The sequence below is a fragment of the Harpia harpyja genome, chromosome 11 (assembly GCF_026419915.1).
Source record: "Harpia harpyja isolate bHarHar1 chromosome 11, bHarHar1 primary haplotype, whole genome shotgun sequence".
Classification (NCBI taxonomy): Eukaryota; Metazoa; Chordata; class Aves; order Accipitriformes; family Accipitridae; genus Harpia; species Harpia harpyja.
Window position 1 is genome coordinate 12,698,778 of NC_068950.1, and position 17,410 is coordinate 12,716,187.

Here is a 17,410-nt window from a genome sequence, read left to right on the forward strand (position 1 = left end):
GCCCGGCACGTACGGCGGTGGGAGGAGCCGGGCTCGCACCGCCTACACTTCCCAGAGCGTCTCGGGGCTCCGGCTCCCGGGCCTTGCCCAGCGCGCCCTGCGGCCGGGTGGGGCCAGGGCTGGAGCAGCGGCACGCCCGGAGGCGAGCAGCGCGGGAGGCTGTGGCTGACAAGGAAGTCCCCGGCCCCAGAGCGGGGCTGTGCTGGGGTTACCCCTGAGGCCCCTCCGCCAGCACTATCCTCCCGAGGCCGCCCCGGCACAACGGGGTGGAGGGGCGCGGAGCCGCTGCCCGCTTCGACTTCGACTTCTGCGGGAGGGTGCGTCCGAGCTGGCGGGCTGTGAGGCGGGGCCGCCCTTGTGCCCTGCTGCCGGGGAGGGGAAGGAAGGAGGGAGGGGAGGGGAGGGAAGAGAAGGGAAGGGAAGGGTGCTGGCCGCAGCTGGGTGGGGTGGGGGAGGCCGGCCGGCTGGCTTGTCCTGTGGAGGGCCGCGGGGGCTCACCCTGTACTTCACGCCTGGGGTTGCGGGCAGGAGGCTGCCGCCCCTTGGGTCGTGGCGGAGCAGCAGCTCTTCCTTCAGTCACTTCAACCCGCCCATGTTGAAGGCTGTCTTAAAGAGCCGTGTGTTTACTTAGTCCTCCCTGCTTTATGGCTGAGCTACTTCTGGGGCTTATCTCTTTAGGTAGTTGACCTGTACTCTGGAAATTCATTTCTAAAGCTCTGGGAGCTTCTGGTGGAGGTCTCTTGTAGCCCTTTTAAACCTCTTCTTGGTCGCAGCAGGCTGGCAGGACTAGTTTGCGTAAAGGGTGGTGTAGCTGTTGGGAGATGTCACGATATTACGTCCACCCCAGGGGAAGGGGGGGCGAGGCCTGAGGCGGGAGTTATACGGTTGGAACTGCTTTAAAAGTTCACGGTTGTATGACTAAACGTTAAAGCATGTTCATCTCTATTAGTCTGGTACGTTTGCTGGTACAAAATATGTCTCTCTGGAGCAGAACGTAAAGTAATTGCCATGAGTTTTTTTCTGTGACGTTCTCTTAGTAGCGAGATGTGAATAATTAACCCTGTTGAAATCTGCTGTGACTCTGTAAAGAGAAGAGTACTAGAGTATTTTTTCTTTACGCAGTTAAATTTATTTTTTATACCAGCTGGAAATAAAAACTTGAAATAAATAATAATGGCAACACTGTTTTTCTTAGGATTTGAAGATGTCTAAAAAGAAACTGAAGAAATTAACTGAGAAGGAAGACTGTTTGGATGGCCGAGATGACAAAGTAGGAACGGCTGTATTGTTACTATTATCATTATTTTAATTCAAAACCCCACAGTCAAGAGAAGAGCATGAATTGTTTAGCAGTTTTGTGATAGAAGGAGGAAATCAAATTTAAAGGTGGGGTCATTGAGAATAACAGGAGGGTTGAATTGATCAGGTAACTGCAAGTTCTAGCCAGATAACTAGCTTATGTTTTTCTCCAGAGACTGAGAATAGTGTGGGTATCAGAAAATAAGAGACATTTTTATTTTAGTGTATCTTCTTGGTTGAGGAAAGCTGAGCTTAAAACTGTTACCAAAACCACTGCTGTTTTCTTGGATTGTTCTTTATCTTGGATCATATATCTTAATTTTCTGATTAATCACATATTGTACTTTGCAGCATTTTAGCAAGCAACTCTCAAATACTTCGTTTTAACCACTGAGACACAAATAAATGACCAAAATTCTTAGTATACTCTGGTACATATTTGTACCTAGTGAGTAAGTCTTCACTGAATCGCTTGTAAAATGCAGGTGCTACAGAGGTGATGATCTTTCTGGTTACACTTGTATGTAGGTATGTAGCTTCCCATTTTTATTGTTTGTATCCCCTTCTGGGAAGTTATTTCCTGCCGGTAGCATAATACATATCCAATAAATTAGTAGTTTAATAAATCCACTCTTAAGCTTGCTAGATTTTTTTTCCTTGGATTTTGTAAGATATATATGAAATAAGAGACCTTTTAACTGTCTTACCATAAATATCTCAAAAAATGTTTGGAAGTGTTTATAAATGAACATGATATTATGGCCTTATAAACTGAGTTATACATGTTAGAAGCCTTTTGCTCATGTAGAAAATGTTGTTCAAAGCCAAGTATTTGTGACTAGTTTTTCTCCTGAATTCCTTATTATTATTCAGTTTGTCTTTTAACATTAACTTATCCTAGGGTGTAGATGTTTTTTTTTTTTACTTCTGTAATACAAAGGGTAAAAACTTGGCTTAAAACCTCATACTATAGCTGTATTGCCATTGCTAATGCCTAAACTAATTTGAAGAATACAGACTTCTTAACTGTTGTGTGACTTCAGTCTGTTTGAGACAGCATTAAATATTGCTATATGCTGACATTGACCAGTGCAAGCAACAGTGAGAACCCAAATTGATAATAGCAAAAAGATAAGGAAACTTCTGATTAGTAGCAAGTGTTTCTTCAGTGTGATCACAATATGGATAAGAGGTATCTTCAGCTCTTACAGGTGAGAGTAAGCCATTTAAGTAGAGTCATATTTAGGTGTGATTATGCTGGGGGCTTTGGGGGTTTTTTTTGTGTGGTGTAAGCATGACCACAGATTACAGAAAACTTTATGCTTGTTGGCTTTTAGCCATTCGGCATATAATTCCATAATTATGAATGAAAGGACATTTGTCACAGTATAAACTAGAACAGCTTTACACAGAGCTGTCTGGAGGAGTTAGCACAGCTGCCTTTTGGTAATATGGCCTGGATAACACCAGGTGATATGATAGCCATGGGATTGTAAACAGAACACCTAAAACAGTCTGTTCCAAGAGGATGTTACCCCAGACTGATAATGCTAAGAGGAAAATAACAGTAACAAAGTTTAAGATGACCAAATTAAGTGAAAATTATCAAGAGACTTTTGAGAAAAGAAGGAGCTAGGTTGAAAAGAAATACTAAAAACATCATGAAAACTCATGGTTCTAGGGGAATAGGCCTTGAAGAGAGAAAGCGGTAACAGAGCAGGAGTCAAACTGGGCTTGATGCTGCCCCAAGTTGTCCCACCAGCATTATGACCATCACCTACGCCAATGGAGCACCTTCACTACCGGACACTTCAGTAGCCTGCATTCCAGCTGGTGGAGTGACAGTACAGGGGGGCCATCCCATAGGGTCCCACACCCTGGGGGTGTGTGCGTGACCTCATGGGGAGCCTTTCTCACCCGCATGTGCATTAGCAGATTGGAGGAAGCGGTACAGCTGCATGCGTGACTGGAGCACCCTCATCTTCAGCATGAGTGTGTGTGCCAAAGTGTATCGTGTAGGGGATGAGATTAAAACTTTCTGGCACCAAGTTGTCTGATCTGGTATCGTTTTCTAATTGTCTATTATTACAGTTTTTCTGTTGTATTGCTAGTATTGACCCTGAGTGTGTAGTTCACTGATTGCCAGTTAATTGAGTTGTTAATAAAACACTTTGATTCCTATTTGATTGTAATCATGTGAGTTGAACAGGAGCTGTTCAACTGCAGCAAGTTGCATCGATATGATTCTCAGTGGCAGCAGCCTTTAACAGCCTCCTGTTACGGTTTCAGTGGTTTTGCTGCTGTTACAACTCCAGAACAAACCACAGGCAGAAGTTCTCAAAATTTCCTTAATTCATTAGAACTCTGCTGGTTTCTGCAACCCTTTTATTTTTTAATGAAGTGCTTTCTAATGTGGAAGTAAAGTAGGTAAGGGCTTTTGCAGGCCTCTCTAGTTAGGAAAACCTCTGCAGCAGTGACCTAATGGCCTCCCTGAGTCAGCATGACCCAATTATTGAAGGAGCGAATTATTTGTAAAAGGATACACTGTCTGGAGCTTCCTTATCTGAAGTAATCTATATGTTACCATTCTCTGTTGTGGTTTCCAACACCCTGCTGTAGTTTTCGGAAAACTGAGTCATATAACCCAAAGGTGTATAAAAATTAAATGCCTTGTTGGGCAGAATTCATATCAGCAGTCTGTCATTTTACTGCTCTCTGTTCTCTCCCATAGCTGCAATAATAAACTGCTTTCTGTTTTGACCTGATCAGAATTGCCTTCCAGTTATTCTGCAACATGAATGCGACGCAGCTTGCGATATAACTGCTTTCTAAACAAGGACTGTTCAAGTTCTTTGTTTGGGGACTATCCTTACTCTTAACTAGGCCTATGTAACTGCAGTTTCACGCTTTTCCACCTAATTAGTAAGTCTGATGAGAATTAGTAACACATCTCTTCTGCACAAAAACCTCCCATAGAAATATCCTCTCTTTGGCCTTACCTGGAGGTAGCTGGAAGGAGTCTTCAGGTAACTTTTTTTTCCCTAAGAATACTGTTACACTTGTAGAGTATATGAAACACATGAATCCCAAATGTGTTTAATTAGTTGAGCTTCCTCTATTTATAACCCAGGACTGTGTGCCACGTTCAGTTTTTCCCCTTGTGTTGTTCTTAAATACAACAAAATCTAAATACTAAGTTATAGCAAGGTATGTGGCTGCCTTTTTCAAGCTTAAGTTATTCATAAATCATGGTGAATCTAGTATGAAATAATAGCTTGTTCCATCTTATGAAGGTTTTTTTTTTTAACTGCAGTTTCCTCAGTAAGCACTTGGATTTTTTCCTTCTTTCAGAACTCAGAAGACACAAGATCTTATAACCATGCTATGAAAGGAGAGACAGAATTTCAGAGGTAAATTCTTGCTCTGTCATTAAATAGAACTACTTAAAAATAAAACAGTCACAGACTTTTTGTAATACTGAATTTAAGAATTTTGTTTGACTTGTTTGCCAAATAAAATATGGTATTTTAACTGATGAAGTGTTGGCATTGCATTAATGAGTGGATTCTGTCTAAGCTGGGCGGTTTGAGATAGTTGAGACAGGGTTCAGAATTTTTTTTTTTTACTGTAATGTATACTACTACACTTCAAATAGGGTAGGAATTATATCCTTCCAACACTGCTGGCATGAGAAGATTAATTTTTTTTGTCTTGAGTACTACCTTGTTGTTCTGTATTGCATGCTACACTTGTTTTGTTAGCAAAAAAAGGCTCCACTGAAGTCTGGAGGATAGTTCTGCAGTGAACTTAGTACCTTTTGTAGATTCCTTTAGTTCTGAAATCTTTGATTACTCCTGATGCTTGAAGTAATTGATTCCAAGGCAGAGAAAGCAATCTTTCACCTTAAGTGTTGCAAATGTAAACACTGTTTGAAAACTACTTCATATAAAGTGAGAATGTTCTTGTGAATCCTGAGGTGGAAAAGCTTTGGATTGTTTCTTAATCATGGCAAAATCTTGTTGTGGTTTCTCTGTTAGACTGGACTTGGAAGACATAGGGTATTTGGCTGCATGCACACATGCTGTTAAGCACTGTTTGTTAGTACAGTATGATATAACCTTAAAAGAGTAACTATGTTAGTGCCAAAACTCTCTCCAGTCCAGTACCTTATCCCTGACAGTGGCCAGTAGGGCTTGTGTAGGAAGGAATATGTGAAATAAGACAAGTACAAGATGATTTTTCCTGCTGTACACCCTTCCAGCTTCTAACAACCAGTTAAGGGTCTCCTAAGTCAGAAGTTGGATGCCAATCGGTACATTTAAGTTACCTGTCCTATGTGAGTTTGTCAAATGGCCTTTACCTCCCCAACATTTTTGATAACACTATTATAGAGTAGGCTAGAAACTTTCTTTGGCTATTGTAAACCTAGTGTATGATAAATTTATTGGGTATTTTCTCTGCTCTTACAAGAAAGTTTCCTATTCAGTTTTCGTATCATTCATGATTTCTGTAAAACATTACTATATTCCCATCAGTCATTCCTTTTCCAAGTTCTCCAGTCTGTTTATCCTGCACTGTTTGAAAACTGTGTGGTGTTTGGCACTGCGCGACCAAGCTGAACTGCTGCACACTCAAATTTTAGGATGACGCACCTCGTACATCATTAAACTGCTGTTAAAACTTACCTGTGTGGTAAGATGAAACTCAACTTTGTAGGGCATCTCTCAAACCAATAGACAATGCAGAAAAAGCTTTTTCTCAATTTTGTAAGCTAAAATAGCTGTACAGCTAGGAAAAATGTAAATACTAAAAATGCTGTATCAAACTATTTTAAAGGACAGATGTTGCTGCAAGTTCATATTTAAGAACATACCAAACTGGTTTGCATAAATACTTAGCTGTAACTGCCTAAATCAAGTGTAGGCTATTTTTTTGCTGTTCTTTTACATTAGCTGATCTAGATTACATTACTTTTTTCATAATGTTGCTATAGATTCAAAATAGAGAAAGATGGGCAAGAGAAGAAGCAAGACCAAAGTTGTAGTACTTCTCATGGTGCTGATGGAAGATCCCAAGGAAAATCTCCAAATAGAAACAAAACAACAGACAATTCTTTAATCCAAACTGAAAAGCAGAAGAGAATAATTATCCAATTCAAAGCCAAAGAAATTAAACATGGAAAAAGTACATGCACTCCTGATGTAGTGACCACTAGCAGCGAAAGTTGTAACAAAAGTCGTTTTGATGGAACAGAAGGAAAAAGACTGTGGCATAGCTTTGCTGTTCAGAGGGACAAGGTGCTGAGGAAAAAGAGAGAGAAAGTTGAACTCTGCAAACGAAAGTTAAAAGTGGAACAAACTATGTTGGAAAAATTTAAGTCATCTGCGTACGATTCGCATGTACCACGTAAAAAGGCAGAAGGATCAAAAAAACAGAGTGAAGATGTCAGAATTCCAAAAGAGCCATCTGACACCTCTACAGGGACTGTGCATGATGATAGGCCTTTCACTAAGAAGCCCAATACATTATCTAGGACTTGGGAAGAAGAGTATGAAGAAGAATATAAGGAGTCTTCTAGGAAAAAAAGGCATGTGAATAAACATATGCCATCATGCTATTCAACTGAAACACCACAACAATGGGACTCTTGTAAACGGAAAAAACAGGATGCTGATTTTGATAAAGCTACTGGTAATTCAGGGACTGAAGAAAGGGACTTTGAAGCCACAGCACTATGTTTTAAGCAGGTAATGAGAACCCAATTCTTTGTATTACGCAAATAGATGTTTCAGGCTAGTTTCTGAATGGCAGGTATTTTTTGTATAAGCAGACTGTCGTCGTACAGATTTCAAACAGGATTTCATAGTTAACTAGATAGATTTTTCTGATCCCAGTGTAAACCATGTTAAAATGTTTATCTGCTTTGCTAAATGATTAAAGAAACTAGAATAATAAAGGTCTTGCGTATTAGGACTGTGTCTGCACATATGCTTTCATAGCTTTACTTTGCTGCTGGGGGTGTGGAATACTTCAATTTAGGTAGAAGTCAAGAGAATTTTTTTTGAGCTGGCATGGTTGTATAATTTTTTGAATGAATAAACTGAACCAATGAAAACTTGCCTGTCAAACAGGTGCTTATTGCTGGCAAAGTGATACCAGGAGAACTTGTAGATCTAGGACTAAATTTGTATGTTTCCTGCAGAACTTCATGTTTGGCTGTGATGAGTTTGTTTCTGAGTTGTAGCTTGTGTTTGGCTCTGCACCTCAACTTTATCATGAGCATCGTTACTTTGTTGTTGTTGTTTAACATGCCTAGCATTTTTGGAGATTGCAGTTCACATTATGGTAGCGCGATCATTTTGTGTGTACACAAAGATAGTAATTACATACAGAATCATGGAATCATTGAGGTTGGCAGGCACCTCTGGAGGTCTTCTAGTCCAGCCTCCTTGCTCAAGCAGGGTCAGCTAGAGCAGGTTACCCAGGACTGCATCCAGTCAGGTTTTGAATACCTCTAAGGATAGAGGCTCCACAACCTCTCCAGGCAGCCTGTTCAAGCACCTTCACTGTAAAAAAAGTGGGGGTTTTAATGCTCAGATGGAATTTGCAGTGTTTCAGTTTGTGCCCACTGCCTCTCATTCTGGTACTGGCCACTGCTAACAGTCTGGTTCCATCTTCTTTACACCCTCCCATCAGCTATTTATAAGCATTGATAAGACTCCGCCTTCTCTTCTCCAGGGCAGTCACAACTCTTTCAGCCTCTTGCATAACACAGCCCAGTCCTTTAATCATCTCGGTGACCCTTTGCTCAATTCACTCCATTAAATTCATGTCTGTCTTGTACTGGGAAGCCCAGAGCAAGAATAACATAGTCACAAACCCACAAGAGATTGGAAAAATAGGCTTACTGTGTAAACCACTATATTTATTTTAAAAGAAAGCCATCTTTCTAAGCCCTTTTGAAATGATACTGTAGATGCTTCATCATGGATATCGACAATATTTTTTCTGTTACCTATTCAATTCACTTGGGAATAGTCAGTGTTCTCTAAAAAGCACTCAGACTGATAACGTGTTCTACTTGCGTTCCTACTCGTTTCTAGAATTTTGAGGTCCCGTGCACTTCTGACTCCTACCAAGAAGGTGAGGACATAAAGTCTGTCCAAACGGTTAGTGATGTACTTGTTTAACACTAAAGAGCTATATTCCAAAACTCTTGACATGGGGATCACTTGTTCCTCAGTCTTCCTTGATATTTTGTGTGGTTGGTATGGGTTTTTTTTAATTCTTCCTACAGAACTTTGAAGTCTTTCCACCCCTTCAAGACAGTCAGAACCCAGAAACAGACCAAGAGGTTAGTAATGCTTTAATTTAACACTTCTAAGTTATGTTAAAAACTCATGGCACTGACGTTGTGTAGCTGGACAATTCCGTGACCTTTCCTAGTATTTTTCATTGTTGGCTTATGATCTACACTTCACAAAAATGTGGAGCATTTTTTTCAAATACTAAACAAACTTGCTAAAGTACTGCTAATCAGGAACTTTCTGAGATAGAAGGATTGCCTTTCTGTTATTCTCTGCAACATAGGGGGCCTTCACAGGTGCTTACATACTTTAGTGATCTCATTTTCCATCCTCTAACTTTCAAGTTGGAAGAGACTTTTTTTTTTTAAGAAACACCTGTCAGGAAACTGGCAGTCTATGTAGCAAAAAATGGAACAAAGTTTTTGGGTAGCAGGTAGAAAGGTTATAAACAAACTGTCCTTCTAGGCCATATTTTGGACATCTTTTGTAGACATCTTGTAGTGGAAGATGTGCAGAAGGTTCTCATGGATTTACATTTGTTGTACCAACTTAAAATTTTTCATGCTTCATTTTTAGTCCATTTTAACACTACAGCATTAATGCAAAAGTGTCTTTTTCAGGAACAATTCATAAGTGATTACTTACAATTGGTTTCATACATCCACATTTTTTTCACTGTAGATGCAGATAGTTGAAGATTTGCATGTTGCTCGTGTTCAGAAGAGGATGGTGCTCTCCGTAGTACAGACTTGTGGGGAACTTACAAGTATGGAAATAGACCTTCCAGAACAGGATTTAAATATTTCTGCTGGTATGTCGTGACTTGATGTTCTTTGGTATCTGCTTGTAAGTAGTTCTTAGTCAGTTAGTGGTCTGAGTAGAGAGTACACAACTGATTTTTTTGCAACTGGTTTTTTTTTTCTCTCTCTCTTTTTTCCCCTAGAGGCTTTTACTTCTGGTCTGAACATATTGGTTGTGATTGACACAAATATAATGATTAGTCACCTTGAGTTTGTCAGATCCCTGAAATCTGAGGATATACCAGGTATGTAAATACACGGTCATCAATAAGACATTTTAAGAAAAAACAGATGTTGTAAGAACTTCAGGCTACGTGAAGAAAAAGAAACCTGGGCTCCTTAAAAAGGCAGCAGGTTTCATATAGAGGCAGAAGGCTCACACTTCTGTCAACCCAAATAGGCTGCCTCTTAAGGAAAGTTCAGGTATGAAAGTAGAACCTACTATACTTATACCTATGTACCTACAGAGAATCATGGTCAACGTTCCCAGGAATGTGTGTGAACTCTCAGAGGTAAATACGTCTTACCTATTGTAAGAAGATACTTTTAAGCATTTAATCCATTACTAGTGGTAATGATGTCTTTTTAGCATTTCTTTTTTCTAGAAACCTAAAAACATTTAAGATCTGATAAGCAGTCAGTCCTTTATTTCTGTCTTGGTGAAGGTCACAGAATTCATGAGACGTGTGAGCAATTTCTCAGGAATTCAGATTGCAGACCCTGGCTTTAATGTTTGGCTTTAATATGTTGTTAAGCTTTTAGTGATTTAATGTTAGCAGGATTAGGATTGTGCGTGTCAGTTGTTGGTAGACATATTTGGAATCTATCAGAATACTTAGGGCGCTTTGATGCTTTCAGCTGATGAATACACTTATTCCGGCTGCCTAGAAAATAACTTTAATAAGGGCCTGAGTAATTTTCAAGAGTGTGTGAGACTGTATTTCTCTTTCCCATATTAGGAATAGTGTTGCGTTGTGTACACTGGGATGCCTTTTTTAGAATATTGCAGCTCCCAGTTTCTGGTCCTGCATCAGACCCATTATGTTCAGAAGGTTGCTCAGTCCTGACCTATTTATTACCAAGCAGATGGATATTAATATATTTTTTCAAAATTGTATTCTTATACTGTGAATAAGAAAGAAAACAGTTGAAGTATTTGTCGGGGGTGGACCAACAGAACAGTCATTAAATTTCTGATCTACCATGTATATACGTTTTAAAATTCAGACCATACTTACCTACAAATAAAACCATAGTCCAATATCCATACTTCCTGTTCCTGGCTCAGGAATGCTGGTTGGCAATTAGCACAAACTATTGCTCCTTTTATTTGGTGATTGTTTTGGCACAGTGACTGTTGTGGTCATTCAGGTATTTTCAGCCTGTTATTTCAGCTGCTGTCACCTTGCTTTAACATCTTACAGTGAGTGTGTGACAAGATGATAATTGCTGCAAATATATTTTATAATACTGCTACACACTGTTGTCAGAGTGTTCTGTTGATTAAAATTGTGTCTTCCTTTTGTTTGCCTAATAGTCATTTTTACATGTAACCAATGTAGTGCAAGTCTGAGGTTAGATTAGAAAGAGGGAACTTGGCCTTTTTCAGTTGTTCATTTTTTAACGCTAGATACTCTTGAGCATGGACTATGAAAACTACTGGCAAAAACCATAACTGTGAACTTACATAAATGTGATGTTTGAATTAAAAGTTACCTGTAGTAGTTTGCATGGCTCTTCAAAATGTCTTTGGTTTTTGGTTGTGTTTGGGGTTGTTTTTCCTTCCAGGTGTTGGCAGACTTGCATTAATAATTCCCTGGGTCGTTCTGCAAGAGTTGGACAACTTGAAGAAGGGGAAAATGTTGCAGCATGTTCGGGACAAAGCTATCCCTGCAGTCCAGTTCATCTACACATGTCTCAAAAACCAAGATTCAAAATTGTGGGGGCAATCCATGCAGCTTGCTTCTCAAAAAATGTGTAATATATGTGCAATCAATTTGTTTTGGATACTTAATCCTTGGAGTTCACCTAGTATGAACCTTAGCACTAAATTTTGAGTTTAATACAGTGTTCACTCTGCAGTTTGCTAATTAGCTCACAGCAGCCTTCAGAGCATATCCAAGGCTGTAGTATGCAAACACTTTATTCAGATTAGTGCTTTGTTCACAATTGTTTTATCAATTGTTTCTCACTTTTAGCTACATCTGTTGGGGGATTACTAAATGAAAATTCATCTAGTTATTTATACCTGTGAGCTAAGGATATGTTGTGTGCTTTTGCTTTTGACTCAGTCATCACAAAATCTAACATACTCAAATTTACGTGTGGCTCACTTGACATTTTCTGGCAAAACCATAGCGGGTTTGAGTGGAGTAGTACCTAAGAATTCAAAGCTTAGATTTGTGTTAGATTACACTTCTCTGCCCTTGTTTGGGGAGTATTAAATTTAAAAACAGTACCATGACTGTACTGAAGTATTTCTTATGTTGAATTACTTCTGAACATGTCAGCACTGTCTTAACTAAATTTGCAGATGGCCTGAGTGACGAGAACAATGATGATCGTGTTTTACAATGTTGTCTGCAGTATCAGAACCTCTTTCCTCAAGCTGTTGTCATACTCTGCACGTGAGTTCCTGTGTGGTTTTAGGTCTCTTATGAGGTGTAAGTTAGTCTCATGCCAAATGCCCTAGTTTCAGATCATGTCTTAAAACGAAACCTTCTTCTGAAGTAGGCTTTTTGAAGAGCAATCACCCTCTTAAAAGCTAGAGTAGAAGGATGTAATAAAACACAAATATTGTAGACTTAATCACCTTCATGTGTTTGAGGCCTGAAGTAGAATTAAGTTTACTCAATATTCAATTCTAAAACTTTTTAAAGTATAGCTTTCTTGGATTTTACTCCAGTTTCTCATAAAAATATTACTAGAGTTACAAAATAGAAAAAAATATTTGTGCTAATGATTGAGATCCGGTTCGATAATTTGTTTCTGGTCGCCTAGTTGGGAACAGTGATAAACATTGTTAGGAGTTACTCTTAGAAAGAGGGAAGATGGAGATAGGTTTGCCTCTGTTCTTGTTTTGTGAAGATAACAGCTGACTTCTGAGTATTGATTCTCAATTTTATTCAAGTCACATGAAGCTAGTTTTTAAAGGGCTAATATTCCTTGACAGGTACTGTAAACAACTTGCTTTGGTCTTTGCTAGAACCATTTCCTGCATAGTTTCAGTAAGTGGGGTTAAGACACTAGGCATCCATTGGTTTGTTTAAGTTGACATGTGTGGATTGGGTTGCTGCTGAAAATACTATTTCAGTCACAGTACTGGTAGGGCTATTGATAATGATTTTAGGTTTCTCTGAGTAAAGAACAAGAGGTGACTTCAGAAGTGCTTTTCATCTGAAAAAAACTTTTATCCTTTATCAATATAAGCAATGGGAATTTTTTAGAAAGTACTAGGATCCAACTTTGTACTGCATCTTTATAGTAGTTCTGCTGTAGCAGTGTATACCTCAGGGTGGCATCTGGGATAATGATTTGGCCAGTAGAACAGTAAAAAATGGTGTTGAAAATGAGAATTTATTGTAGCAATTGAATAAAATATTACTGTCTTAGTATTATTGCCTTGTTTGGATTTTAAGATCATAGCAACTAGGCATCATTGCTGTAGTATTTATAGCTGTTTTTTTCTTAAAGCAAACTACAGCCTGAAACATTTTTCAGTTGTCTATTCTGAAAAAATTAGAAACATACTTTAGTTAGTTTTCTGGTTTAATATTTTGAACTGCTTCTAATTGCTTGAGAAAAAAAACCTTCATATACAATGAAGCTCACAAAATAAGCTTACCAAAGACAATTTTTAGAGTGTGTTGCTTTTATTACTTAGTGTGTAGTAATGTCAGTTTTAGGTCAACAATTAATTCTCTTGTCCTAGGGATGATAAAAATTTATGTAATAAAGCCATTGTGAGTGAGGTCAAAGCATTCTGCAAAGCTGATTTGGTTACTGCTCTACAGAATCTGAACATAAACAGGCACCAGAACTGTGTTGAGCTGCCACACTCAAAATGTGGTAAGTTTGTTTAATGTGCACATATACACATGCTGGTTTTTGAGACATGTAATAATCAGTGTGGGAGAGGGGGTGTAGTTTCTACTATAATGTTCATATAGTTTGAATCCTTAGGAATGCTTTTTGTTTGGGGCAGAGATTTTTTATTTTCAAAGGTAAATGGTTTTCTGAAAGTTTGAGACCTTTATTAAAACATGTGTCTCAGAGTTCTAGGAAATTCAAATATGATGTATTTTTGTTTTATAGAAAAAACACAGCATGAATTTCCTGCGTTTATAGTCATTTAAAAGGTGTCCTGAACTTTTTAGGACTGAAAAGAAGTTTTTCTAGTTGAGCCAGTTTGAGTCCTATTCTTAGTAGTTTTAAAATTCAGTATGCTAAGATCACTCCTTCCATTTTATGTTAATACCTTTACCTGCATCCTAAACAGTAGAACTTGATTCTTGGGTTGCCTGTTCATTTTTCCAAAGATACAAAGACAGCTTACAGTATTAAGAAGTGATCTTCTTATACTTGCTGATAAATAACCCCACTGGCCATATATAATCTAAGTTATTTAAGGAAAAAAGAAATGTGGAGTAGGATCACAAATGGCTAATGCTCTGGGGAAATTAATCTTCTTGGTTAGTAGCTTATAATTAAAAATATCCACAGTACAAATGGGTATTACTAGAAATATTTGGAACCTAAGTAGATGTAGCCTATCTGCTTCAAAACATAAATATGAAGTGCAGTCTGTCTTTATGGGGACAAGTTATTTGTGTACTATCAACATAAATTAGATACAGAAACAGTTGCAATAAGTGCCTTTTATTATCATTGGTTTAACAGATACAGAATTCCAGAAAACAGAAGGAGGTGATGCTAGTCTTACTGCGCGATTCCCAAATATACTTCCAGATCTTGAAAAGAACTTAGGAGAAGCTTTATCTTGTATTTTGGAGACTGAAATGAAAATTGCATTCGGAAACCTATGGATGGAGGTGGTTTCTAATGTCATCTTGCTTGATATTTCAAGTATTAAGAGGTTTAAGCATCCTTGGTGTTTTAATGATATTAGTACCTGTGCTAAGCTGAACAGCTAAGTTATCTAGTTCACTAACATAACAGTTCACTGACAGTGAACAGTTAAGTATTCAGTTTTACTATTTCATTTTATAACAAGGTTATTCTATTTGACCGGTAATGACTGTGCAATACTTTAACAGTCTTTTAGTAATACGGTAACAGAGATGCTGGCTGTTCAGTGTGAATTTTCACAACTCTTTTTATTAGTTGGATTAAATTTCTATTTTGGCTTTTCTACTATGTTTAAATCACTGCATTGTAAATATGTCCTTCAAGAAGTTACTCCATCACGTTTTATATAATATTGAGGCATTGTTGTAGAAGGCACTTCTTCCCCATCAGAACAGATGTTTTTAGATACCATGTGGATAAAATTGTTCACAGCTAAATTGATTACAATGCAGATACAGAATTACAAGGGTGTTAACAAGAATCTTCAAACATTCACTCTTTCAAAAGTATTAATAGAAACTAAATACTCATGTACAAGGCACTTTCAAATTATCCATGCTTTGGTCTAGATTCCATTTTATAGCTGGGAGGGATTAGTTAGAAGTTTAAATTTATTGCAGATAAGCCTCTGTGGCTTTCAAAAAAAAAAAAGTCATTTGCATGAGATGACTGTTGTTCCATAAGATAGAGCTTTGATTAGCTGTTAAGCTTTTAGGCACTTCTGATTAACTTAGCAGATTTCTGTTAATATCTTTTCAAACTCTGGTTTCACTTGGTAGTAATAGATTCCAATTTTATTGCAATATGCATATATTACTTCATGTATGTATAGTCACAGCTAGGAAAAGTGTGTTTATTTTTACTTTTTTAACAATACTAGAAAATCAAAGGCATATTTACTGTTGTTCTGGCTTTTGTACACAGGTAACATTAAATCGCTTTAAGAGTTAACTCCAGAGTATTTGAAGTGTTTCAGGAAAGGGGAAACAAAAATCATGAAAATGATTGTACATTGAATGCTTCTACGTGAGCATCACTGTTTAACCCATGATGCTGCTGAATCAAATCTTTTTTAATAGATAAACTTGTTAAATCTGAATATAGCCTTATTTCTGAGGAATCATTGAAATTCTACTTCAGCAAGCACAAATCATAACATTATTGAAGAATAGAGCGGTTGTGGTATGTGTAGGAATATGTATATATGAAAATCAGCCTTTGAAATTATAACATACTGTCTTTCAGATACTGTATCTGAAGCCACCATGGACATTAGCAAACTTGCTGAAGTGTTATAAAAAACACTGGATGGCTGTTTTTGGTTATGTTGTGCCAAGGAGTTTACTTTCAACCATTGAATGTCTCTATAAACACCTTTGTACAGGTAAGAATCTCTGAGAACGTTATTGTAAACTTGTAAAAACCTCACTGTTGTGGTTTTAGTAGTTACAGAAGTAGATACTTTGAAAAGGCATGTACTCTGTATGTTTAAATAGTAATGTGTTCCATCCTCTTCTGCTTTTGTAGCCGTGAAGCCAGAATTGAAATGAAATTGATGAGCTATGAATTACATTTAAAAAAAAAAAGAAAAAGAAAAAAACAAAGCTTGTGCTGAGATCAAGTCTGTCCAGACTGTGGTCCCAAATGGTCTAAATATCACCTGCAAAAGCCATAAAAATGATTTCTGAAATGTTTCTTTTTCTTTTTTCTTTTTTTTTTTTGTAATTCAGTGTTCTGCTGGCTTTTTTCTACTCTTTGTACAAGGACAGTAAAAGCAAATGTATGCACACTATCAGGCATGTAAGAATTTATTTCACACATCTCTATGTACCTGCAAAAATCAGGGGAAAAACTTTTTAATGAATATATATTAATGGTCACCAAAGTCTCTGAACTATTTTTAAAAAGAAAATAATCTTTCTTCCTCCTTTGCCACCATGTTATGCGTGGCCAAATGATCTGTATTTGCCAAATAAATTATGGAGGAGTAAAGACTACTTAATGTGATAGATGAGGGCAGGGAGGTTTGTTTTCAAAAACCAACAAAAAAAACCCCCAACCCTTTCATTTATTTAAAGATATCTTTAAGAATTTGATTTTAACAGATATACCTCTTTTGGGATATTGCTGTTCTGCAAAATTATTTTAGATATGTCAGTTGATCCTCTTGCCAGATCCTGGGATAAATTTGGAAGATTTGATTAAGAAGTGGGAAGTCTTAACCTCGCATGCGTTTCTCTTGAGACTGTTTTATTTAATGCTTCTGAACCATTTTCAAGGCTTTTTATGTGCTTCAGTTAATCCAGTTATTTGTGTGTTAAATTTGCCTCCTAAGACTGATAATACCTAACATCTAATACTTTTATTTTTTCCCCTTCCATATTAATGTCTAAATATCAGGTAAACCAGTTGATTCCTCAACAGTGCGTATCTTGCTCCAGGAATCCAAAAAATTACTCCATGCTTTCAGTTCACGGTCAGACTATAATGGTGTACTTCCCCAGGCTTATGCTGAAGTGAATAAGCTATACCAAACACTTACAGAGGTAAGGGGAGCTTTAGTATTTGTTCATCTAACATCTTCTTGAAGTTGCTCCATGTTCATGTTACAAACGTGGCTTAGATTTCTAAAATATTCCTATAATTTCAACAAATTATTGCAGGAAATGTTGTTGCTAGAGCGTTTTCAAAATTAACAGACCCCGACTTTAACTTTTATTTTCATGTAGCAAATATCTGCCTTTATGTATATGCTTGGTAGACTTTTTTTTCCCTAACATAAATGTGTTAGTGTTGGGAGTGTGACTGCAAAACATTATTTAGCTGCTTTCAGGAAAAATTTCTTAGTTTTTTATTGCATTTGTAGCTGATGGAAAAGGGCCTGAAATATTAAAATGAAAATTGTTGTTTCTACTT

The 17,410-nt window shown here is 37.7% G+C and overlaps 1 protein-coding gene across 2 annotated transcripts in view; it reads left to right on the top strand.

The window, feature by feature from the left end:
• Window positions 1-117: 117 nt before the first annotated feature.
• Window positions 118-17,410, top strand: part of SWT1 (SWT1 RNA endoribonuclease homolog) — a 39,996-nt gene continuing 22,703 nt past the window's right edge. For both annotated transcript variants that reach the window (XM_052802307.1, XM_052802306.1), the window contains exons 1-14: window positions 118-317; window positions 1,196-1,270; window positions 4,651-4,709; window positions 6,293-7,046; window positions 8,403-8,468; window positions 8,597-8,653; window positions 9,288-9,417; window positions 9,550-9,651; window positions 11,195-11,383; window positions 11,940-12,033; window positions 13,338-13,474; window positions 14,306-14,457; window positions 15,740-15,878; window positions 16,895-17,040. In XM_052802307.1, coding sequence (XP_052658267.1) covers window positions 1,205-1,270; window positions 4,651-4,709; window positions 6,293-7,046; window positions 8,403-8,468; window positions 8,597-8,653; window positions 9,288-9,417; window positions 9,550-9,651; window positions 11,195-11,383; window positions 11,940-12,033; window positions 13,338-13,474; window positions 14,306-14,457; window positions 15,740-15,878; window positions 16,895-17,040 — 2,091 coding nt within the window. In that variant the 5' untranslated portion in view covers window positions 118-317; window positions 1,196-1,204. The remainder of the gene's footprint in view (window positions 318-1,195; window positions 1,271-4,650; window positions 4,710-6,292; window positions 7,047-8,402; window positions 8,469-8,596; window positions 8,654-9,287; window positions 9,418-9,549; window positions 9,652-11,194; window positions 11,384-11,939; window positions 12,034-13,337; window positions 13,475-14,305; window positions 14,458-15,739; window positions 15,879-16,894; window positions 17,041-17,410) is intronic.